General features: G+C 34.0%; 1 protein-coding gene across 2 annotated transcripts in view; it reads left to right on the top strand.

Annotated features, from left to right (window-relative positions):
• LOC148946515 (katanin p80 WD40 repeat-containing subunit B1-like) overlaps nucleotides 1-27,390 on the top strand; it is a 256,838-nt gene that overhangs the window by 202,205 nt on the left and 27,243 nt on the right. For both annotated transcript variants that reach the window (XM_089097401.1, XM_089097400.1), the window contains one exon: nucleotides 20,189-20,308. In XM_089097401.1, coding sequence (XP_088953527.1) covers nucleotides 20,189-20,308 — 120 coding nt within the window. The remainder of the gene's footprint in view (nucleotides 1-20,188; nucleotides 20,309-27,390) is intronic.

Genomic DNA, 27,390 nt, shown 5'->3' with positions numbered 1-27,390 from the left:
TCTAAGTATCAGCTTGATTAAATTCTATATCAACATCCATTTCTCGAATACATGGGATAAAATTGACAAAAGCTAAGCGTCAGAGTGAATTTTTTTTTTATAACCTCTTTTGTCAGATACAACGAATATAGTTGACAAAATCTAAGTATCAGAGTGAATAAATGCTATATCAGCATCCTTTTTCGGATTGTTGGATAAAATTGACAAAATCAAAGTATCAGATTGATTAAATTTTATATCAACATCCATTTCTTGAATACATGGGATAAAACTGATAAAAGTTAAGTGTCAGAGTGAATAATTTTTTTTATCATCAGCTTTTGTCAGATACAACGAATGTAATTGAAAAAATCTAAATATCAGAGTGAATAAATTCTATATCAGTATCCTTTGTCGAATATGCTGAATTAAATTGACAAAGGCTGAGTTTCAGAGTGAATAAATTTGTTTTATCAACATCTTTTCTCAAATACACCAAATATAATTGACAAAACCTAAGTATCAGAGTGATTAAATGTTTTATCAGCATCCTTTGTTGGATATTTCGGATAAAATCTAAGCATCATAGTTATTTAATTCTAAATCAACATCCCTTTCTTGGTTAAAAAAGGTGAAACTGACAAAATCTGAGTGTCATAGTGAGCAATTTTTTTTAGCTACATCCTTCAACATATAAAACCAACGTGATTGACAAAATCTAAATATAAAATTCAATAAATTCAGTATTAGAATCCTTTGTCAGATTTGCTGGATAAAATTGACAAAAGCTAAGGGGCAGAGTGAATAATTTTTTTTATCAATATCCTTACTATGATTCACGAAATATAAATGATGAAGTTTGGGCACCAGAGTGTACAAATTCTTTAACAGCAGTCTCGGTTAGATTTCTTAAACATAGTCCAAGCATCCGATGAAATGAATTATATAGCAACATCCCTTTCTCGGATACATGGGATAAAATTGATAAAATCTAAGTATCAGAGTGAATACTTTTTTTTATCAACATCTTTTATCAGTTACAGCAAATATAATTGACAAAATCTAAGTATTATGAAAAAACTGTAAGTAAGTAAGTAACAAACTCTTTCTTGAATTCACCTCTTGGATACACAATACAGAAATTTAATTCAGGAAATTATGAAAAAAAATGAACAAATTCTTTACTAACATTCTACAAAATCTGTGTATTAGAATGAATAAATTCCTTATCATCATCCTTTGTCGGATATAATTGAAAAACATAACTATCAGAGTGAATAAATTAGTTATCAAAATCCTTTGTCGGATATGTCGGATAAAATTGACAAAATTGAAGTGTCAGAGTGAATAAATTTTTTCCTTCACCATCTTTTATTAGATACAACGAATATAATTGACAAAATCGAATCGTCAGGGTGAATAAATGCTTTATCAGCATCCTTTGTCGATTCTGTCGGATAAAATTGACAAAATCTAGGTGGTAGAGTGAATTTTTTTTATCAACATCCTCTCGGATACTACGGATAAAATTGAAAAAATCTAAGTATCAGAGTGAATAAATGCTTTATGAACATCATTTGTCGGATATGTCGGATAAAAATGTCAAAATCTAAGTATCAGATTGAATAAATGCATTATCAACATCATTTGTCGGATATGATGGATAAAAATGACAAAATCTAAGTATTAGAGTAATTAAATCCTATATCAACATCCCTTTCTCGGATACATGGGATAAAATTGATCAAATATAAGTATCAGAGTGAATGAATGCATTATCAACATCCTCTAAATTCATTATCAACATTATTTGCCGGGGATATCGGATAAAATTGACGAAATATAAGTATCAGAGTGATTTAATTCTAAAACAACACTCCTTTCTTAAATACATGGGATAAAATTGACAAAATCTAAGTGTAAGAGTGAATAATTTTTTTTATCAATATGTTTTGTCAGTAACATCGAATATAATTGACATAATCTATCCATCAGAGTGAATAGATCTTTGCCAACATTCTTTGTCAAGTATATCAGAAAAAATAGACAAAATCTAAGTATCATCGTGAATAAATACATCATCAACATCATTTGTCAGATATGTCGAGTAAAATTTACAAAATCTAAGTATCAGAGGGATTAAATTTTATATCAACATCCTTTGTCGGATAAAATTGACAAAATCTAAGTATCAGAGTGATTAAATTCTATATCGACATCCCTTTCTCGGATACATGGGGTAAAATTGACAAAATCTAAGCGTTAGAGTGATTTTTTTTTATCAGTATCTTCTCTCGGATACATCGGATAAAATTGACAAAATCTAAGTATCAGATTGAATAAATGCCTCATCAACATCATTTGACGGATATAATGGAAAAAATTTACAAAATCTAAGTAACAGAGTGAATTAATTATTTACTACCATCCTTTGTCTGAAATGTCGGATACATTTGATAAAATAGGAGTACCAGACTGATTAAATTCTATATCGTCATCCATTTTTCGGATACAATGGGTAAAGTCGATAAAATATAAGTATTAGACGGAAAAACTGCTTTATCAGAATCCTCTAAATATATTACCAACATCATTTGTCGGGCATATCGGAAGACCTGGACCAAATCGAAGGATTGCTTTGATGAAATTCTATATCATCAGCTGCTTTGTGAATATATTAGATAAAATTGAAAAAATCTATGCGTCAGAGGGAATAATTTGTCCTATTTAAATATCTCTTGTCAGTTACATCGATTATATTTTACAAAATCTATGTATCAGAGTGCATAAAGACCTTATAAGCATCCTCTGTCGAATATACCAGAGAAAAGTGACAAAATCTAAGTACCAGAGTGAATAAATGTATTATCAACATCATTTGTCGGATATGTCAGATAAAATTGACATGTCGGATAAAATTGAGAAAATCAAATTGTCAGAGTGAATAATTTTTTTATCAACATCTTTTGTCAGATACATCGAATATAATTGACAAAATCTAACTTTTAGAGCGAATAATTTTTTTATCAACATCCTATGTCAGATACATCGGATAAAATTGACAAAATCTAAGTATCAGACTGAATAAATGCTTTATCAACATTGTTTGTCGGATATGTCGGACAAAATTTTTTTTATCAAGGAAATATCTGAATGCGTTTAAGGTATAGTACGAATGGCTTGCAAAACACACGAAAATATTACTACTAGTAACAGCTCACTGCACCACAAAACCATCTGAGGTAGTCACGGCTAATTTTTTTTCGCGCATCATTTGTCGGATATGTCAGAAACAATTGACATGTCGGATAAAATTAACAAAATCTAGGTGTTAGAGTTAATAATTTTTTTTATCAACATCTTTTGTCAGATACATCGAATATAATTGACAAACTCTAAGTGTTAGAGTGAATAATTTTTTTTTATCAACATCCTGTCAGATACATCAGATAAAATTGACAAAATCTAAGTATCAGACTGAATAAATGCTTTATCAACATCATTCGTCGGAAAAAAAATTTTTATCAAAGAAATATCTGAATGCGTTTAAGGTATAGTACGAATGGCTTGCAAAAAACATGAAAATACTACTTCTAGTAACAACTCACTGCACCACAAAACCATCTGAGGTAGTCACGGCTAATTTTTTTTCGCGCATCATTTGTCGGATATGTCAGATACAATTGACATGTCGGATAAAATTGACAAAATCTAAGTATCAGAGTGAATAATTTTTTTTATCAACATCTTTTGTCAGATACATCGAATATAATTGACCAAATCTATGTGTTAGAGTGAATAATTTTTTTTATCAACATCCACTGTCAGATACATCGGATAAAATTGACAAAATCTAAGTATCAGACTGAATAAATGCTTTATCAACATCATTCGTCGGATATGTCGGACAAATTTTTTTTATCAAGGAAATATCTGAATGCGTTTAAGGTATAGTACGAATGGCTTGCAAAAAATACGAAAATACTACTACTAGTAACAACTCACTGCACCACAAAACCATCTGAGGTAGTTACGGCTATTTTTTTTTCGCGCCGCGAAAAAAAATAGCCGTGACTAGACCTCAGATGGTTTTGTGGTGCAGTGAGTTGTTACTAGTAGTAGTATTTTCGTGTTTTTTGCAAGCCATTCGTACTATACCTTAAACGCATTCAGATATTTCTTTGATCAAAAATTTTGTCCGACATATCCGACAAATGATGTTGATAAAGCATTTATTCAGTCTGATACTTAGATGTTGTCTATTTTATCCGATGTATCTGACAGAGGATGTTGATAAAAAATTCTTCACTCCAATACTTAGATTTTGTCAATTATATTCGATGTATCTGACCAAAGATGTTGAGAAAAAAAATTATTCACTCTGACACTTAGATTTTGTCAATTTTATCCGACATGTCAATTTTATGATAAAAAAAATTATTCATTCTGACACTTAGATTTCGTCAATTTTATCCGACATGTCAATTTTATCTGACATATCCGACAAATGATGTTGATAATGCATTTATTCACTCTGGTACTTAGATTTTGTCAGTTTTATCTGATATATTCGACAAAGGATGCTGATAAAGCATTTATTCACTCTGATACTTAGATTTTGTCAATTGTATTCGATGTATCTGACAATAGATGTTGATATTAAAAATTTATTCACTTTGACGCTTAGATTTTTTCAATTTTATCCCATATATTCGAGAAAGGGTTGTTGATATAGAATTTAATCAATCCGATACTTAGACTTTGCCAATTTTCTCCGATATACCCGACAAATGATGTTGATAATGCATTTAGAGGATTCTGGTAAAGTATTTATTCACTCTGATGCTTAGATTTTATCAATTTTATCCCATGTATCCGAGAAATGGATGATGATATAGAATTTAATCACTCTGGTACTTAGATTTTGTCAATTTTATCCGACATTTAAGACAAAGGATGTTGATAATGAATTTATTCACTCTGGTACTTAGATTTTGTCAATTTTATCCATTATATCCGTCAAATGATGTTCATGAGGCATTTATTCAATCTGATACTTTGATTTTGTCAATTTTATCCGATGTATCCGAGAGAAGATGTTGATAAAATAAATCACTCTTAAGACTTAGATTTTGTCAATTTTATCCGACAGAATCGACAAAGGATGCTGATAAAGCATTTATTCACTCTGATATTTGATTTTATGAATTATATTCGTTATATCTGATAAAAGATGTGGATGGAAAAAAAATTATTCACCCTGACACTTTAACTTGTTCAATTTCATCCCTGGTATCCGAGAAAGGGATGTCTATATTGAATTTAACAACTATGATTCTTAGATTTTGTCAATTTTATCCGACATATCCGACAAATAATGTTGCTATAGAATTTAAACACTCTGATACTTAGATTTTGTCCATTTTATTCGATATATCTGACAAATGATGTTGATAAGGCATTTATTCACTCTGGTTCTTAGATTTTGTCAATTTTATCCGATATATTCGACAAAGGATGCTGACAAAGCATTTATTCACTCTGATACTTAGATTATGTCAATTATATTCGATGTTTATGACGATAGATGTTGATAAAAAAAATTATACACTGTGACACTTATATTTTGTCAAATCTATCCCATGTATTCGAGAAAGGAATATTGTTATTGAATTTAATCAATCTGATACTTAGATTTTGTCAATTTTATCCGATATACCCGACAAATGATGTTGATAATGAATTTAGAGGATGTTGTACGTAGATTTTATCAATTTTATCCCATGTATCCGAGAAAGGGATGTTGATATAGAATTTAATCAATCTGATACTTAGATTTTGTCAATTTTATCTGACATATCAGACAAAGGATGTTGATAATGAATGTATTCACTCTGGTACTTAGATTTTGTCAATTTTATCCGTCTTATTCGACAAATGATGTTGATAAGGCTTTTGTTCAATCTGATACTTAGATTTTGTCAATTTTATCCGTTGTATCCGAGAGAAGATGTTGATAAAAAAAATTCACTCTACCACCTAGATTTTGTCAATTTTAACCGACAGAATCGACAAAGGATGCTGATAAAGCATTTATTCACCCTGACACTTCGATTTTGTCAATTTTATCCGACATATCCGACAAAGGATTTTGATAATGAATTCATTCACTCTGATAGTTAGATTTGTCATTTATATCCGACGTAAACGACAGAGGATGATGATAAGGAATTTATTTATTCCAATACGTAGAGTTTCTAGAATCTTAATAAAGAATGTTCAATTTTTTTCATAATTTCCCGAATTAATTTTCTGTATGGTGTATCCAAGAGGTGGATTCAAGAAAGATTTTGTTACTTACTTACTTATAATTTTTTCATAATACTTAGATTTTGTCAATTATATTTGCTGGAACTGATAAAAGATGTTGATAAAAAGAATTATTCACTCTGATACTTAATTTAATCACTCTGATACTTAGATTTTATCCGAGATATCCGACAAAGGATGCTGATAAAGCATTTAATCACTCTGATACTTAGATTTTGTCAATTATATTTGATTTATTTGACAAAAGATGTTGAAAAAAAAATTATTCACTCTGACACTTAGATTTTGTCAGTTTTATCCAGCATATCCGACAAAAGGATGCTGATATAGAATTTAATCAATCTGATATTTAGATTTTGTCAATTATATTCGTTGTATCTGACAAAAGATGTTGATAAAAAAAATTATTCACTCTGATACTTAGATTTTGTCAATTTTATCCTATGTATCCGAGAAAGGGATGTTGATATAGAATTTAATCACTCTGATACTTGGATTTTATCAGAAATATCTGACAAAGGATGCTGATAAAGCATTTAATCACTCTGATACTTAGATTTTGTCAATTATATTTGATGTATTTGACAAAGGATGTTGATAAAAAATTTATTCACTCTGACACTTAGGTTTTGTCAATTTTATCCAGTATATCCGACAAAGGATGCCGATATAGAATTTAATCTATCTAATATTTAGATTTTGTCAATTATATTCGTTGTATCTGACAAAAGATGTTGATAAAAAGAGTTATTCACTCTGACACTTAGCTTTTGTCAATTTTATCCCATGTATTCGAGAAATGAATGTTGATATAGAATTTAATCAATCTAATACTTAAATTTTGTCAATTTTATCCGATATACCCGACAAATGATGTTGATAATGCATTTATTCACTCTGATACTTAGATTTTGTCAATTATATTTGATGTATCTGACAAAAGGTGTTGATAAAAAAAATTTATTCACTCTGACACTTAGATTTTGTCAATTTTATCCAACATATCCGACAAAGGATGCTGATATAGGAATTATTCACTCTGATACTTAGATTTTGTCAACTATATTCGTTGTATCTGACAAAAGATGTTGATAATAAAAAAATATTCACTCTGACTCTTAGCTTTAGTCAATTTTATCCCATGTATTCGAGAAATGGATGTTGATATAGAATTTAATCAATCTGATACTCAGATTTTCTCAATTTTATCCGATATACCCGACAAATAATGATGATAAGGCATTTATACTCTCTGATACTTAGATCTTGTAAATTTTATGCTTGATATCAAAGAAAGGGATCTTGATATGGAATTTAATCACTGATACTCAGATTTTAGTCACTCTGATACTTAGATTTTGTCAATTTTATCCGACATATCCGATAAAGGATGTTGATAAAGTATTTAATCACTCTGATACTTACATTTTGTCAATTTTATTCGATGTATTTGACAAAGGATGTCGATGGAAGCGAATTCAATCGATAAAGAATGTTAATAAGAATTTGTTCAATTTTTTTAATAATTACCTGAATTAAATTTCTGTATTGTGTATCCAAGAGGTGAATTCAAGAAAGAGTTTGTTACTTACTTACAATTTTTTCATAATGACAAATCCAACAACTGATGTTAATAAAGAATTCATTCATTCTGATACCTAGATTTTGTCAATGTTATCCCATGTGTCTGACAATCGATGTATGCAAATTCCTTTTCTTACATCTCCAATGTTTTAATAGACATTCTAAACGTTTGATATGCTAGCTTACTCTAAAAATAATGAACACATAACAATGTAATGCATAATATATTTTTAATGAAATAATGCTATGTTGAATATTAATACAAAAATATATTATGATACATTATTAATATCAATGATCAACTTTGGACATTTTGAATCCGTTCCATAAAATACTTCACTATGTTGTCTCTTGATATTGTAGTTATTGTCTTCTCTTAGTTTGTTATCAGTAGAATAATCATTATTCCATTTTGAGTCATACACAACTTTTACTGGCGTGTCATCGACAGGCTCAATATGTTTTTCGTCTTCGGTATTATTTGGTTCATTGACTGTTTTATCATTGGCAGTAACCTTCACCGGTACCTTGTTTTTCATCGATTCATCTATATTCCATAGTGATATTATCTGCCATTGTCCTTTTTATTTTTCTGGCAATTTTACTTTCTATAATCACATTATTTTTACACAGGTAACAGTTTCGACAAGTAGACAAGATATGGTTTATGATATTAGTAGAAGAGTATGCCTTTCTTTTTTTGATCTTGCGTTGAATGCTAATACACGAAAGCTGACGATAGGATTTATCAGTAGGTAATGTGTTACCTGCAACAGTAGCAAGGATTGTCCTCTATCATCAACGATTATTTTTATGTTGGCATTCTCTTTGAGTGCAATCGTCTCTAGGGATCTCAATCTCGCATATCCACCAACATAAGAGTTGAATTGTTTCGGTACTCCAAAGAAATTTAATTCCTTACTGTCATGACAATGCACGCATACGTTTCCAATAGTGCTACCACTTGTACTTGTTTCATAGTTTAAATACTTCTCCTTGTCGGCATTCAATGCTTAAATAACATTGTCATTTGAACATACTTTATTAAAATGCTCTATCATCACTTTTTTTAAAGATATGACTTATGTGTTTATCGTTCCACTGCGTAAAAAATATTGATTTAATACATGCAATAAACTAGATAGTGTCGATAACCCGCCATAAGTACCAGTGGGAAAGCCGCATCGTGTCTCTGAGCAAGCATAGAGTACAATTGTTAGAGCCGCAAGCATATTTTATGTCATTTTAAGATACATAAAAAAAGTTGAATAATTTATAAGTCCAAAAAAAAAATTTAGTCCAATAAAAAAAAAGGGCTACTACAAACATTATTTTTCTAATAATAAAGGTCATGACTAACATGTCTATACCATTCTTATTTTGAGTTTGGAAAATATTAAATGTGATTTTTTTTGTTTTAAGTGTTTCATCTCATTCCAAGACATGTAAAAAAAAGTTGAAAAAAATATATCATGTTAAAAAAATAATAATAAAAAAGTTAAAAAGAAAAATCAAAAAAATTCAAAAAAATGGGGGGGGGGGGCAAAAAGTTGGAGCGGAGGGGGCCCTCTTCAAGTTTGGGGATAGGGGACCCTTGGGGGTTGAGGTTTCTGGTGGTTAGGGTCGTTGGTGCTTATGATCCTTGACGGTTCGTACTCACATACACCTTACAGCTTGATTTGCAAGGATTTCTAAGGTTTGTTCTGAATTTCTTTATTAAAATTCTTTTCTTGCCATTTACATCTCTCTTAGTATCAACTTTTTAGTATACTATAACGTTAAACTCTATTTTAAATTGACAACACTGTTCAAACACCACTTGTGTATTATACAGAACAAATAGAAGAAGTAAAGCTAGGTCAAGTCATAAGACCATTTTATCATCGTTAACCATTTCCATAGATTGATATTGTTCCAAATTTATAATAAATAAGCTGAGTTAACAACCCTGAGGGGTTACCTTTACTGATAATCACCAATTCGCAATTGCTATACCCTTTTTCCTTTTTTTTGCAATTAGAGTTAGCTTTAGCAGCGACACATTCCTAACAAACTAGTCTTGACTAAAGGCAATTGTCTAATAATTAGTTTAACCCCTTTTTTTCTGCACCTTCATACGATAAAATTCTCAAATGATGTCTATCTCTTTTCTTTCCCCTAATGTTCAATTAATATCGTTCGTGTAGTCCACTTTAAGAATCCTAAACCCTTTTTTCTCCACCTTTATAAGATACAATTCACAAATGTTATCTAGCCACACATTCCTAACAAACTAGTCCTGAGTAAAGGTAACTTTCCAAAAAATCAGAAACCAGTCTGATAGCACATACTTCAAAGAAATGGAACAGTGGATAATGCATGGGCGATAGACAGCTTTTCCTACAAAATCATTCCTAAATACACAATTTGCAATTTCTAGTTTTTGATAAAAAACAAAAAAAAAAACAAAAAAAAGACGTTATGATGAAAGTGTCTCAAAAACCAGTCTGCTTGCGTTATACAATCTCAATTATACTTACAAAACGTGTTTGATCACTTTATAGGTATATAATATAAAAGGTTTGCTTGCTTTTTACAATGTGCACTTCAAACTGCACACGTATTCATGCCTCAGGCTTGTAGGTCTCGGACTGTGTATATGGATACTACTGACTAAACGGAAAGCAGGTATATATATATATATATATATATATGTATATATATATATATATATATATATATATATATATATATATATATATATATATATATATATTAAGAGTAACATTAATTAAGAGTAATACCTCGATCATTAGAATATTCGTAATCGTGATTACCGAAATTGACAATAACTAACATAGTTCACCTTTCTATAATGGATTATCTGACAGAATCTGGCAGTGCCGACCCTTACACTGTCCAAGAAAAATTTGGGAGCCTTTTTGGCCATTTTATTCTAAAGAAAGCAATGTCAGTGCTCAAAAATTGTCAAATTACTCTATTCAAAGTGTATTTGGGAAATATTCTTTGAAAGATAATATAAAATTGAGCCTTTTATGTCAAAAGTTTCTGTAAACACTGCGTACGCCTTATTGTATTTGGGCTGATTTAGTCTTTAACTTTTTTTTACTGATAAAAAAAAAACTAGCTAGGACAAAGCTACCCGAACTATGTGAAATACTCCACCCTTGGTTTACTGAGATGGGCTTAAGTGCTGTATGCTTATTTACCAATCTCGCTCTTCTTTTTGTAAATCCTGTCCCCTCAATATTTTCATACAGCTGTGCTAATGACCTAACCCTTAGGCCAGATCCAGCTACCTATGTTTCTCAGTCTCTTTGACTTTTCAGGATCAGTATATTTTCAGCATATTGACTAGCCTTTTTAGAATTATCAGGAAAGTATCCCCCGTTCTACCTATTTGGCAGCATTTGTATTTGTAAATGTGTAAAATACATCCAAGGAAGGGGAAATGAAGTACTCAATAAAACATATATAAGGCCATTGCAACCTGTCCTCGCCAGAAGATTTAGTTGAATTTATCCTGGAAAGATCCGTTCCTCCACTTTTGAATTTTGGATGTTAATTTTTCATTAACGAAAATCACCTGCACGTAAAATTTGTCTACGGGGTCGTGAATTTATACGTATTTATGCGTATGAATTTAGTTTCACGTGTGGCACGTGAAGGCGGTGAGGAAAAAGACGATGAATGGGAATTAATGTCTATGGTGGTTCGAAACTGCAGTATAGTAAATTGGATCTTTGTTATTCAAAGATAAGTCTTGAAGTAATTGAAGGCTGCTAGCGATGCAGACACCACGTTAGTTCTCTATTTCTACTACTACTGCACGCTCCTTCTCCATTTCAATATACATCCTCCCACCCTATTTGGGGACGATCTGCTTTTTTCTTGGCCCTAGACGGCTGTCCGACAAGGACAATCTTTGGCAATCTGTCATCCGCAGAACGTGTCCTAGCCACCTTAACATTTCTCTCGTTATAGCCCTAGAAAGTGGGATCGAGCCACATTTTTCGTACAGCTTACCGTTTGAGATATGGTCAGTCAGTCGGGTACCCAAAACAATCCGTAGGCTATTTCTTTGAAAAACCTTTAGCAAATCCTCATCTATTTTTAGAGGCCCCAAACATCAGAATCATACTTGACCACTATCATCACTATAGCTTCCAATCTTCTAATCTGTATTCACAGACTTATATTCCTATTCTTCCGAACTCTTTTCAACTGTGAAAAAACACCCTGGGCCTTGGCTATTCTACTTTTAATATCTTCACTTCAGCCACTGCCTTTACAAATAATACTACTTAGGTATGTGAAACTTTCTACTTGATCAATCTTCTCGTTACCCAACATTACCTTTTCAACTTCAATTATTCCTAGTCTTAGCAGCTTAGTCTTCTTTACGTTTATTTTCAAACCTATTCTTGGACCTCGTACTTTCAAAACCTCTGGAATTTCGTTCATTTTGCCAAAAGTTCCACATAGGACACTGAGATCATCAGGGTCATTTAAGTTTAGGAGAGTTTTCTCTTCCCATTTGACTCCGTACTATACTATAGCCTTTGCTACGCTCCTTAGGACAAAGTCCATGAAAATGATCCATATAAATGGGAATAAAACGTAACTCTCCTCGCAACTCGGCGTTTGATGATTCAGACACTTCTCAATTATTAATCGAAGAGGGAAAGTTGGGTCGACGCGTCCTCTACCCGTCTTAAAACTACACTTTTCTTCTCTTGAAACTTTGTCTACAGCATCTCTAAGTCTAAAAAGTATCATCATACTAGCTAATTTGCCTCCTACAAAAACCAGGCTATTGCCTTTATAATTACCACACTTACTCTTATCACCTTTCTCATAGAGGGGTTTAATTACAGTTTTCCTGAAATTGCTTGGTACCTCCCATTTTTCAAAAACCCTATTCATAATCTTCAGTAACTTATCTCTAACCTCATGCAGTGGCGGATCCAGGGGACTGAGGGGGGAGGGCACCCCCCTAACGTAGTTAAAAGTAGTGTAATTTACTTAATTAATGCAAGATTGCGTTAATTAAACTTGCTCCTAACACAAGTTTATCGGATCAACCTATTTTGCGCCCCAACCCCCTAAAAAAATCATGGATTCTCCCCTGGCCTCATAACTACCATATTAAAAAAAACATTTACCAGACTATCAGCGCCCGGGGCCTTATTATTTTTTAGTTCTTTTAGTCTCAATAGTTTTCCCTTTAATAAAAAAAAAGTAAAAAACCTATATAAAAAAGCACAAAAGCTATACAAAAAAAAAACTTTTACAAAGACAAGTAGCAAGCCCGTCGCCCAACCTTTCTGCAGCGGGGATTGAACTTTGGGCCCCGTATCGCCAAGGAAATAATCAACCCATTGTGCTGCGAGGGGATGAAAGACCGACCTTGTCCCGAGACCTGACTGGGATATCAACCGAGGACCTCTCGCACTTGAACGAGAATCATACCTCTACACCATTGGTTCCCAACTGATTCCGTGCCATGACCCACCTAGGCATTTCTGAAATACGTATTTCCCCCCCCCCCCCCCTGTGATATTTAGATTTTTTTTATTCAAAAATTTACGCCTATTCGCCGAAAGGAAGCTTAAATGGCCATAACTCGGTAATTTTATCTCGGTATATTTTATGCAAATTAATTAAACAAAACTTTCCGAAAAAAGAAGTTTTTTCAAAAAAAGTAAAGGTCATACTAAACTTAAGATCAGCAGAAATGAATTCCTATAATAATTCAAACCTAAAACGACCAGAAATACTATTTAAGAATAAATGAACCAAAAAACGAACAGAAATTAAATAAACAAATCATAGTAAATTAACATACAACAGACACTAATATAAATGAATAAATAAATCTTAAAATGAGCAATAATTTCTAAAAAGTTTGATCGGACGAATTTGTGAAAAAGAGGGCGTGGGTGGGGTAGGTCCTCCTCCCATCCAACCCCTACCCATGGGGTTGGATTGGACGGCTCTAGTATTGGTTAAACTAGTATGCTAAACCATTCGATTTTGAAGTCTTTTTTGAATATGTATAAAGTTTTAGAAAGTGTAAAACAGGACTTCAGTTATATAAAATGACATTAAAAGTATTAAAATAACACCCAATTCATTGTAGTCTGTACGAGGTAAGATTGAAGTGAAAGAGTGTTCCCAGGTCGGCTATTTCTGTAACTCCCAAGTTTTGTGAGTGAGGAAGTTTCTAAGTCTCTGCACTGATCTGGCTACCTTATCCGGAATTTTTGGAAACACGAATTTTTGTCCACTCTTTCTGATAAAGCAAACCCTGAAATCACCTTGTTTGATATTTTATATTAATTTATATAATATAATATTTTTAAATTTAAAAACCTTGTTTATTTATATTTATTTCACAAAAAAAAATCTGCACAACACTTACTGAGCACAAATTTCACAGAAATAAAATCGTTTGCCGCAATTGAATCGGGATCGAAGGGCTTAATGTCTTCCACGTTACCGCAATGAGGTAAGCCATCACTCGAAACGACGTTGATATCAAGATATTTAATATCACTGCTTTCAACAATTTTTGGTGTCTACCATGCTTCTTTTTCGTGTTCTTCTTTGATTTTGTTTTCTCGCTTGCTTTATTTTATCTTTTTCTGGTGGGTTGGTAATTATTTCGGTGCGTTCCCAAATGTGAGCTTGTTGCCTCAAAACAGTAGGCTAATAGTGGACACACAGGGGAAATGCGAACATGTTCAGTAAAATACTATAGGTCTTCTTTCAGTCTGAGGGGCCTCGGGCGGTGCCAAGGATCTTAGGCTTCGGGCATCATAACTACTGGTCTGTATTTAGGGCAAAAAACCTTAAAATATCCCTGTAGAATGTGGAAATTCATACGAGAAAAGCAGACACAATTTTCACCCTGTTAAATTTTTGCAGAAAACGCTGTGAACTAAGCCCTGCCACTTCATAGGTTGAATTGCGGTTATTCAGATGTAGGCTATCCTTTTTCAATTGCGGTTATCCAGTTGTAGAAGGACAGTGCATGTTTCGTCTGGTATTTCACAAAAAGCTTGATGGATTCAAGGAAAATATTATCGTTGACCTATCTGTTTTGGTTAGCTAGACCTAGCGCTCCTAAAGACCACCGCTTAGCAATTGACTAGCGGGAATTTATACGCCGGAGGCATAGTGGCACCAGACGTAATGCAAAAGCAGACTATTGTCACGATGTGATCAAGTTCGGCGGAGGTAGTGCATGAAACCTTTTTCACCATCAGAGATAAAATTCGAGATTGAGGAACGACAGTTGGGACCTCCGTCTCATCGACATTCCGTTTTCTGTCAGGTCATCCTGTCAGGATATGGAATGTATTCCCTTTTTCTAAATAAAAAATACTTATTGTCAAGGACTCATCTGTGTTTCTATCCTAAATACCAACCTTTTAGAGATAGGGTTGGTTCGGACAGACATAAAAATGTCCGAACCAACCTTCAATTGCCATGTCCGGCCCAACCCCATGAGTCCTCTTGCGAAAATAAAAATAATTTCAATAGATGGCACCAATCGTTTGTTCAAAAATATTTCTGTGTGAGCTACATTTTTCCTAAAAAAAAAAAAAAAAGAAAAAAAAAATCCTATTGCAAATCCTTCAGCCTGGGTCACTCTATTATTAAGTTCCAAACAGTGACCGTTGAAACAAAATTTTGCATTAAAAAATGTTTTTTCCAGAATTGGAAACAAACGGTTGCGCTTATCTAGATCCAAACTAGCATGATAATAGATGGTGGGCCTATCTTGATGTTTTAAGAATTTTTGCTAAACCACAAGGGGTTCATACTTGACTGTCCAGATCGACCCCTTTTCCAGGTCAATCCCAACCTCCCTAGTCAGCCAAAGGGTGCACGACCTGCCGATAATCCACCAAAATATTGACATGCCCCATGGTTTGGATTTGTACCCCATGTTGGGATTCACGGCTCTAGACCATCAGGTTTTTATCCAGGCCTCATTCGAATTAAAATAACATAGGCAGTTACTGAGAGTCCTTACAGGGCTGTTGCGACTTTCTCTAGGGGACTAGCTTGAGTTCTTAGTCTTGTAAATTTTTTATAATCTTTGACATCAAGTTATTTCCTCTCTTGTTCGTTATTTTTTTCATGTAATCAACTGTTGAGGTTGATTAGGACAGAGGCTGCAGGGAGTAGTGGCGAAATATGGCGGAGAAGCATGGGTAATAAAGAAAAAAAGGGAAGATAATACTAAATGTCTTTTAGGGAAACTATTTAAGAGTATTTGACCTTCCTATGTATCTTATGTAAAACTTGATCCCCTGTGATTTTCTTAGGGGTAGCTCTGTTCAACAAATCCCCCTCTTCCCAAATGTCCATTTGTGATTTAATTAGTTGTTTTCAACTTGCTTTGGCCTCCCCAGTCTTCTAAAAATTTTATCGCTTTAAAAACTTATACAAAATTGTTATTATCCTAAAAGTGAACTCCTATTGACACGGAAGAAGCCTAAAATGTCCTTATCTTATCTAAAATATTTCAAAGTTGTTCCTTTTATAGACTAATTGGTCTCCAATGGGGCCCATGCCCCAAAAGAACAAACTGTATTAAATCATTCCTTTCCTAGACACATTATTTTCATAAATACGCTATTTTAGTATCACGTGGACTTGGATTCTGATTACTGTTGCACTTGGATGCGGTTAGAAAAATTTGCAGATTAATGTTTCCAAGAATTCTACTCCTTTTTCTCTCTATTTTCTTTCCTACAGCGCATGTGCTAAGCAACTAAATACAATAGCTGATAATGCCTATTATCTTTATTTTTTAAAATATGTTAATTTCAAATTGTAAAACAAATCATCTGAATATTTAATCATATAGATATAAAAATGCATTATATAAATTGTTGTTTAAAAAAAGTATATATATATATATATATATATATATATATATATATATATATATATATATATATATATATATATATATATATATATATATATATATATATATATATATATATATATATATATATATAGAGTAGAGTGTGGGGTCCCACAAGGGTCAATCTTGGGACCTCTACTTTTCATTATTTTCACTGATCGAGTGAAACATTACCTGTCAGAGGCTGGTGCCATCCTGTTTGCAGATGACACTTTGCTCTTTCTGGCAGCGCCTTCACTTGATGTTTTATGTAATTAAATTCATAATGCAGTTTCTGAATTTCTAACTTTCTCAGCAAAATATGTTAACCCTAAACTTTTCTAAAACCTTTTTCGTGATATTTTCTAGACCTTCTTCTAGTGCTGGAAATGACCATATAACGGTTCAAGAAAATGTGATAAAGAGAGTAGCAACAACGAAGTATTTGGGGTTTTTAATTGATGAAAACCTGTCGTGGAAAAACCATTCTAGTGCAATAGCTGAAAAATTAAGCAGAGGCCTTGGGGTGATGCGAAGAATTAAATATCTAGTCCCAAAAAAGATCCTGAAAATGATTTATTTTTCTATATTTTACCCATATATTAGCTACGGATGCTCTATATGGGCAAGTAATTTTGTTACATGTTTTAAAAGAGTACAAAAACTTCAGAATAGAGCTGTAAAATTATTATCTGAATTTGATGATTCTTATGAGGTTCCTGCTTATGAGCATTTTAAAAAGAATATGTTAATGGATGTATCCCAAATTCGAGATTACCAAGTCGCGATTTTCTCGTATAAATATTTGAATCAGCTGCTCACCCCTGCTTTTGAAAATATTTTTACTTTTAATAGAGACCTTCATGATCATAATACAAGAAAAGCTGATGACTTAACTCATGAGTTTAGGAGCACCACTCGGGCATCTTTTGTGATTCGTGATTATGGTCTCCATGTTTGGAATATATTGCCCGAGTGTGTGAAAAATTCGCCTACTCTTCTGGATTTCAAGTCACAGGCAAAGAGGTTTCTTTTATCTCGTGAGTGAATTTGGTGTTATGCCCACTCCAGGTTGTCATTCTATTTATGGTATTTCCCCGATTTAGTTTTGTTTTCTTTTTTTTTTTTTTTTTTTTATCTACTTCTTGTCTTTTCCTCTTTCTCTCTTTTTTCCTTTATTCCTTCATCAGATAATTTTCTTGTGTGTTGAGTAGCAAGGTATGAATGTTATTTTAATTAGCTTAGAGTGATAACCTCGCTTGCCCTTTCAAGCTTATTGTATTTCTTGGCAGGCGAAAGGCGAATAGTGTTTGTTTTCTTTTTTAATAAATGTATATCTCATATATCTCATATATCTCATATATATATATATATATATATATATATATATATATATATATATATATATATATATATTCCTCTTGTCTAGCAGTAGTCAGCTTTACAATAGATACTGTATAGTAAAAAATATTAACAGTAAAATAATAGCACACACCCTACAAATAAAATATGCAAAAAAAGTTGAAGGATAATTAGTAGATATATAACTTGACAATGCCAGAAATGCCTTTTTTGTATATCCAGTTTTAAAAATATTCTTGCCCCTCCCTACATTTTCCTGATCTGTGCCCTGACTGCGAAAGGTCGTATCTTACTGTCTAGTTGTAGCACCTGAATATGAATAGTTACGATTGATAATCTTTTTGTACGCTTTTATTTGTCACCTTCTAGGTAACAGTAACGAGAAATAAATTGGAAAGATTGTTTCAGCCATAAAAATGATGTAATATTTTTGTTTCGTATTTTGAATCAAAAATATGGGGAGAGCTAACAGTAAAACAAAACTAGTGATTATCTATCAAGAATCTTATTCTGGTGCAATCCCTATCAGTTACTATCTTATTCTGGTCCTATCCCTATCAGTTACTATCTTATTCTGGTCCTATCCCTATCATTTACTATCTTATTCTGGTGCTATCCCTATCATTTTACTATCTTATTCTGGTGCTATCCCTATCAGTAACTATCTTATTCTGGTACTATCCCTATCAGTTACTATCTTTGGCCAGTAGTGTCATTCAGGCAATTTTCACATTCCTTTAAAAGGAGCTCCAACTGTTCCGGATGGTAAAATAAAAATCGTCAAGACTAGCGGCATAGAATCGTTATTGGTAGTGTTGCAACTTTTGATATGCGGTAGAAAGCACATATAATGACTGTTTCTACATACCTGGTCTGGGTAATACGGGGGGGGGGGTCTGCATTTTAGTTCAAGCATTTGAATCATCATTAACTTTAGGGTAATTTCCCAAAAGTTTCAAGGGGGTCTTATGCGCTATCCCTCTAGTGTGCAGATACGGCTAGATGTTAGAGTTAGTAAAGTAACTTCGAAATTCAACCGTTTCTCGCTAGGTGTTTTTCGCTTTGTATCCACACGTTCCGACACGGTAAATTTCACCAAACCCAAAAGACTGTGTGACGTTGCTATGAGGATTCCAGCTGGTGTGGCTGATTGCAAACAAAACTCTGAAGTCCTAGAAAATTTCTTGACAAGGACAACTTTGAATATTGATCTGAAAAACAGCATTAATTGTAGGCTTTTATCCGTGCATGTAAAGGAAGCTTTTATTTATTTCACCGCCGTTTTGGCGGCCAGAGAAATTGATTTCACAACTCTAATTCAAATAGGAAGGAAATCCGAATTTTCGCCAAGAATGTTTACATGGGCTGACGAGAAGTCCGAATGCCAAAGTAAGATTCGAACCTAGCTTAAAATGTTTAATAAATGACTTTGTAAAGTATTTGGAACATAAATTCGAGAAGGCTTTTTCTGGTGTCTCGTTTCTTAGAGATTTGGCCATGTATATGTCAACGAGAACAGTCCAGGGGGGGGGCTCTTGGGACTAAGGCGAGTCGTGGGAAAGGGTCCGTTCCCAGTCATGGTTAAACAACCAATAACTGGAACTTCCGTTCCAGGAAAGTTACATTCTTGGCTCATTTCTAAAGGCAGTCCATCTTTCGCCTTCGTGGTAGCTAGTTGTTCTTGTGCTACCTTATTTTCTCTATGAGTATCCTCACGTTATTTAATAAAGACCATGTACCAACGTTTATCGTCTATCTTTGGAATTTACGTAAACCATTACATCTGCCAATATAAAAGGGCATATAGAAAGAACTAAATAGAGGTTTACAAAGTGGTAAAGAGAGGTTTACAACTTCATAACTTTTTTTTCAATTTGTGATTGCGTAAATAATGATGCGTAGGAACGACGAATAGCCATTTCAAACTACATCATACGTATTAGCCCTTCTCTTTAAGTTTGTGCCTTATGATCTTTCGTGATTAAATATTTTGTTTTATAATTTTAGGTATGTCTTAACTGCAAGTGCTGTATTGAGATTGATACTAAGCAATTTTTCGCAAATAATCAAAACAAACCTGGAAGCTCCTATAACAAGTGTTGGAGTAGATATTTCAAGGGAAGAAAGGTAAACCAGTTTTTCTGCGTTTCCATCTTTTTATCGAAATCAGTTACGAGTTAATTTTAATTAAAAATGATATAACACCACGGGGGGGGGGTGGACTGTAAGGGGCTAAAATGGCGGTTTAAAAAAAAGAAAATTGCCAATTAGTTTTTTAAGGAATTTTGGTATGTATAGGCTTCGTGAATTTGCAGTATACTATATGACTCTTAGCAAATAGCTGCACTGCTATTGTGGAAACTGCTACGGGGGGGGGGGGGGTTTGTTGGAGATTGTCGTCTAAGCTTTTGACATACAATAAGATTGCTATTGATGAAACTACTCTCATAATTTGCTTATAATCGTAATCTCTTACGCCCTTTAAATAACATTTGACTTATAAAAAAAAAAAATACTAGAAACGATTTTTTTTGATTTTTTTTTTGAATGTGTGTGTGTAAAGAACATACAAAATCAAGCTTGTTCTGGCACTGAAAGATTTGCTCTTAACGGGTACTCGAAATTCTCCAAGTTAAATTGTTGAGACAAAAATCGGCGTAAATTCTTGCGCTAATTTGGAACCATAGCAATAACAGACTCTATTTTTCCGCCTCCACTCTGAATCTCCATTTAATTACAATAAATTTAACACAAAACTTCCACAAAATATGGTGTTTCGTTGTGCCCAATCGGTAACTATCCCAATCGGTGACTATGGGCCCAACTAGTTTGAAACCCCTCATCCTGTCTTACTGTGTAATGGGGCCCTCTGTCTGTCTCGAATTTTGACTTGAAAACATCAAGAGTTGGCCTGAAAATAGTTTCAAGATATTGAAGGACAAGTTTTCTAAGGCTTCCCATGTTAATTATTCCTTATGACACGATACATAGAAACATTAACTTGTTAAATTAACATCCGGTTTTTTCTTCTTTTTTTATTGGCTAATTTCTTTGTGGTTCTTCTTGGATATTTCTTTTTTATTGTAAGGTTTCCATGATTTTACTGGCCTTTTTCTGTGATCAAACAGTACGTGGTAACGAACTGTAAGTAAGGAGCTCAATAGTAACCCAAACTCAAAAATGGGAATTTTGATACTTATAGATATATCAAAAGAATCGGCTTATTATGCCGATTCCAAATATATAAGTTTCATAAGCTTACTTTTGCCTATTGAATGCTACGAGCCTGAGAAGATTTGTCTGATTTTCGAATGAGATGGAAACAACCCCTAAAAGTCACAGAATGTTAATGAAAATCGCACCATCAGATTCAGCGTATTAAAGAACCCTACGGTAGAGGTTTCAAGCTCCAATCTGTAAAAATTTGGATTTTTTTTTTTTTTTTACAAAAGAAAGATCACGGATGCGTGTTTATTCGTTTATTTGTTGTTTTTTTTTAGGGATTATTGTATCAACCCAGTGGTCCTAGAATATCGGGAGAGGGCTCATTCGAACGGAAATTAAAAGTTCTAGGGTTCTTTTTAAGTGACCAAAAAGATTGGAGGGCAACTAGGCCCCCTCCCACGCCCCTTTTTCTCAAATTCGGTCAATCAGAATTTTGAGATAGCCATTTTTTCAGAATAATTGAAAGGCCGAATAACGGAGCTGGCGCATAAGCACTGGGGCCTCCGCCCTCCCCCCCGAAATTGCACGGGTTTTTTATTTTCCCATAGTTTTCTGATACTTCTCACCGAATAAGGGATTTGAAGGATTCCTCCCCCCCGACACAAATTCTTGCGTACGTGCCTGATTTTTTGATAACGCGACCCCCCACAGTCCCTTGGGAAAGGTGTTTAAGTTATAAAATTTGCCCATTGTTTCCGTATAGTATTTGTTATTGGGAAGTATGCATACATTTATCATGTGGGGGGGGGGGAATTTTGTGCTGCGGGGATTTTCCATGGGGAGAATTTTCCAGGGGGGGGGGGGTTTCCAGGGTGTGAATTTTTCAGGGAAAATTTTGCACTGGGGGAATTTGCCAGAATTCCTATATGAAATTCTTCTATTGTCTTCTTTATCTTTGCCAATTCAATATTACGTGTGGAGATGTTAAGGGTAATTGTTCGTGGTAAATCTTCACCAGGATTGAATTGTCTAGGCCTAGAGGATATATCCGTAGGGAGGAGGGATTTTTCCGTGGAAGTGGAGCCAGATTTCCTGGCATTATTTAGACAATCATCAGAGGTTAAATAGAAATACAATGTTTTTTCAACTGGAAGTCAGGAGCAGCATTAAAACTTAAAAGGAACAAAATTTATTATTTATATGAGGGGGGAGTGCCCCCTCCTCAATACCTCCCTCTTTACGCTAAAGTTTGAATTTGTCCCAATTCTATAAGAAAGACTCCTGAAACACAAGGGTCGTTTAATTAGAACCATAAGAAGCTTTTTAAAAGTACTAAAAAACTTTAGCCTAAAGAGCGAGATGTTGAGGAGGGGGCAACCCTCTCATATAAGTAATAATCTTTGTTTCGTTTTAAGTTTTAATGCTGCTCCTTACTTTCAGTTGAAAAACTTTTTTTTTCTTTTTTTTTCTTTTTTTTTTAATCACCTTGTAAAGCCTACAAGACACAATTTTTTTTCTTCTTATTTATATTTATTGCTTTTGTAGATACCCGTTAAGTACAAGGACAAGCAGTTACTTGGACAGGATTATGTTCCTGCTTTTGTAGATGTCCAGTAGGGACAGGGACAGGTAATGGCCAGTGGAGTCAATTCAGGAGAATTTAGGAGAATCTTGGAGTTCAAATTTGTTTTTTTTTTTTCATTTTTCTGTAAAAATACGAAAAGGGCACTTTTCAATGAAAATATCCCCCAAAAAGGCATTTTCAAAATCTTGAGGGGGGCTGTTCTGGAGGGGGAAAAATCTGGAGGGCACGGCCTTCCCAATTGACACCACTTGCTTCGGCTGGGCCAAAAGTTTGGCCCGATGTCTTCTCGAAGCTTAGAGTTTTCATCCTTTAACTTCAAAGGTGCGTTTTTGTTTCCACAACAGAAGCCGATAAACATTGTGACGAAGTTTTGCATTGCTTTAAGAAAATGTCCCGCTAATCTTTCTGCAACATATTCAGTAAACTGCATCTGCAATATATTCCCAACATCTTTAAACAGTTAGACTTGGACCTAGTGTACTAATAAAAAAAGAAATAGTTATCATCCAACTGCTGATCTGATGCTTGTCAGTTGGCAAAAATAAATTAAGCTTGACTCTGACGGACCAATTCCGTTTCTGCTCGGATCTAAGAAGTATGGTAAGAGCCTTGGCAAGAATATCCCCCATACTCAAAGTTATCCTCTCCTGGTTGTGGAAAGAAAGACGTGACCTTATACGTTTTTTTATCTATTGACTAGCGGCTACAAAGGTGATGCCACGCCTGCCCTAGAGGTTGCTTATCTTTCGACTGCCACCCAAATTGCAAATCTAGGAAGATAATCGGAATTCTCCTTTGAAACAAAAAGATGTTTATTTATTTTAAATTGCTTTACAAGTATGCGAAAAAGCTGAAAAGTTGCTAAGTCAAAGGATTCTTAACGACGATGAGAGAATTGAGTTTTTGCTGATTTGCAAGAGTTAGAAGATAATAGTTCGGGCTCATAGTGATGAGCTCTTATTACATGGATCGCTTTTTGAATGTCTGGTTGGAATTTGTTCCCTTTTTTACATTGTTATGAAACTCTTTTCCCCTCTTTGTTTCTCTTTTTTTCTTCCTGTCCATCTACTATCTTTTTTCTTTTTTTATTCTTCCCTTGGATTCAAGCTACATTCATAATATATTTTTGGCCAAGACAATTTTGAACATGGCCGTATTTTCTTTTCTTCGCGTCTTTTCTGTATCTCTCTATGTTATTACTTCATCTTGTTATTATTTCTCTCTTTTGTTATAATTGTTATTGTTTAGATTATTATCAACATTATCCAAAAATAAATGTACTAATTTTAGCGCCTGAAATATGGGAAGTAAAGCTAGAAATTTAAATTGATAAACTCCTTGGAACAACACTATATGAAGGCTGAAGGGCCGAGCTGTCTATTGGAGAACTTAAGAGGAGCGGCAAAGATTCTTAATGTTTCCGTTTTGTTATTTTGCTAGTATTTATGTAACAAGCCTCGGTATAATTTTACGTTTTTTTTTCTTATTGATATGACAACGGATTTTTACGTATGCCTGAGCATAACTGTAAGCATGATATGGCTGCCACGGGGAGGGTTTTAAGACATTAGTCAATATTCAAACTATGATTTGTTGGATAGGATATATATCTGGTAAGTTGTTAAGAAGAGAAACTGAGATGATTATCTTTCTACTTGTTAATGATGGTTGGTATTTCACTTTTTATTTGTCCTACCATCATTGCCAAAAAATTTTTTAGTGAACGCTTGAAGTTTTTATTAATGAGTTTTTTTTTTATTGAACAAATATTTTTTTTTAATTTGCATTACTGATTTACTTATAAATAAAATTTATCCCCAAGTCAAGGTCTTTATTTGAGAGGTACTAAATAGATAGAAGGTCTCAATATGAAATTCCACCCATCGGATAAGGGACCTTAATTTGGGGTCCCTTATATGCTTACCAAGATATTTTTATAGAATATGGGCCTGACAATTCATTGCCCTGGGATCCCGTTATGTCTTAATTCAGCCCTGAATATGATACAAGTCTTTTCCCACGAATGTCTTGTCTTTGAACTCTTATAATAACATTCTGCTAGAATCAGGTTGTGATTTCATTTTGAATTTATTTTTTTCTTTGACATTTTGCACTTCAGACGTTTTTTGGATTTTTCCCACATGTCGGACCATTATCCCTTCTATCATCAGACGGTCTTTTAACCAAAATCAAGACCCCAAAAAGAATACTGATTATATACCTTGGTTAGCCAGTACATTTTCGCCCTAAGGCGAAATTTTTTTTTGAAATACCAGAAATTGAATTACATCATACATGCTATTAATGCATACGAATTTGCAAAGAAATATGCATCTGACTGAATATCTTCGAGAATCTCCTCGCAAATTATAGTGGATTTTCTGGCAGCTCTGTGGGTCTAAAAGATTAGAACAAGCACTCACGCTGGGGGGGGGGGGGCTTCGGGCCTATGTCCACTCCCCAAAATCGTCATCTTTTCACGCATTTCCTGTAATCTCTTATATTTCCTCCGTGAATTGTCCATTTTTATTTTCTTGAATGTGTGCCCCCCGCCCGAAACGGTGTACCCTCAAAAATAAACTCCTACATACTTGGCTGGATAGATAACAGTTTCCAGCTAAAAACAAATTAGGCTGTCCATTTGTATTTTTCTTGAATGTGTGATCCCCGCCCGAAATGGTGTCCCCTCAAAAATAAACTCATACATACTTAGCTGGATAGATAACAGTTTCCAGCTAAAAACAAAATTGGCTGTCCATTTTTTTTTTTTTTTGAATGTATGCCCCCCGCCCGAAATGGTGCCCCCTCAAAAATAAACTCATACATACTTGGCTGGATAGATAACAGTTTCCAGCTAAAAACAAAATTGGCTGTCCATTTTTTTTTTTTTTTAATGTGTGCCCCCGACCCGAAATGGTGTCCCCTAAAAAATGATATTTCCTATAAACTTGGCTGGATAGATAACAGTTTCCAGCTAAATACAAAATTGGTAGTATTTTACCAACACGGCCATACTGGCGAAAGACCTTCGATAGTAAAAAAAAAAAAAAAAAAAAAAAAAAAAAAAAAAAAAAAAACATATCGGTGCACTCCAAGCAAAAAAAAGTAATTTTTCTTGTTGTTCAAAGCGGGGGAGGGTGTAATGCTCCTATATACACCATGGAATGTGACATACCGTCCCGATTATGCCTAAAGGTGGCATTTGGCATTTGCACACCTCTAAGATAATTTCCAAAACCTGTTTGCTAAGCTGTTCTCAAAGGGATGATCAGCAGAGCGATCCATTTTCAATCACACTTGGATCCCCTTGATTTAGATTGCTCTACTGATCCACCCTTTGAGAACATCTTAGCATACCGGCTTCGGTAAATATCTCGAAGGTGTCAATATGTCAGGTACGTCCAGTAGGCGTCACAGAGACGATGTGTAAAAAGCATAACTACTACTACTAACAACTCACCGCAGCACCAAGCTGCCTGAGGCTAACACAGCTACGCACGCTCCTCCTCCATCCCAATCTATTCAAAACCTCCCTTTTTACAGCCGCCCATGAAGTTCCCATTTCCTTTCAATCTCTCTTTATGACGTCCTCCCACCCCAGACCAGGACGACCTACTTTCTGTTTAACCCTAGACGGTTGGCCGAAAAGAACCATCTTTAGCAATCTGTCATCCTTTATCCGCACAACGTGCCCTAGCCACCTCAACCTTTCTTTCATTATAGTCTTAGAGGGCGGTATTGAACCACGTTTTTCGTATAGCCTATTCTTGGAAATACGGTCAGTCAGCCGGGTACCCAGAACAATCCTTAAGCAATTTCTCTGGAAAACATCTAGCAAAACTTCATCTGCTTATCGGAGCACTCATGTTTCAGCGCTATATTTGACAACTGTCATCACTGTAGCTTCCTAGATTCTAATCTTGGATTGCAAACTTACCTTCCTATTTTTCCAAACGTTCTTTAAGTGTGAAAAAACACCCTGAGCCTTGGCTATTCTACTTTTAACATCTTCACTGCTCCCCACCATCTTTACTAATAATACTACCGAGGTAAGTGAAGCAGTCCACCTGATCAATCTTTTCATTACCCAACTTCACCTTTTCATCCTTATTCCTTATTCCTAGCCTTAGTGACTTAGTCTTCTTAACATTAATTTTCAAACCTATTCTAGCAACCTGAACTCGCAAAACCTCTAAAACTTCATTCATTTTGCTCACACTTTCATCTAGGATGCTTAAAACATCAGCATAATCTAAGTTAAGGGGACTTTTCCCTCCCCATTTGATACCGTGGTCGTCCATTGCCTTTCCTGTGCTCCTTAAGACAAAGTCCATCAAAATAATTCATATAAAGGGGGATAGAACACAACCCTGCTTAACTCCTGATTAAAAAAAAAAAAAACAGCTGCTAACCTCATTTCCTACCTTAACCGCAGCAGTGTTATTCTCGTACATAACAC

This window comes from Artemia sp. Qi Xiang Cuo, chromosome 11 (assembly GCF_049724085.1).
Source record: "Artemia sp. Qi Xiang Cuo chromosome 11, ASM4972408v1, whole genome shotgun sequence".
Classification (NCBI taxonomy): Eukaryota; Metazoa; Arthropoda; class Branchiopoda; order Anostraca; family Artemiidae; genus Artemia; species Artemia sp. Qi Xiang Cuo.
The sequence above is the reverse complement of the archived record's forward strand: the minus strand, read 5'-3'. Positions and strand labels throughout refer to the sequence as shown.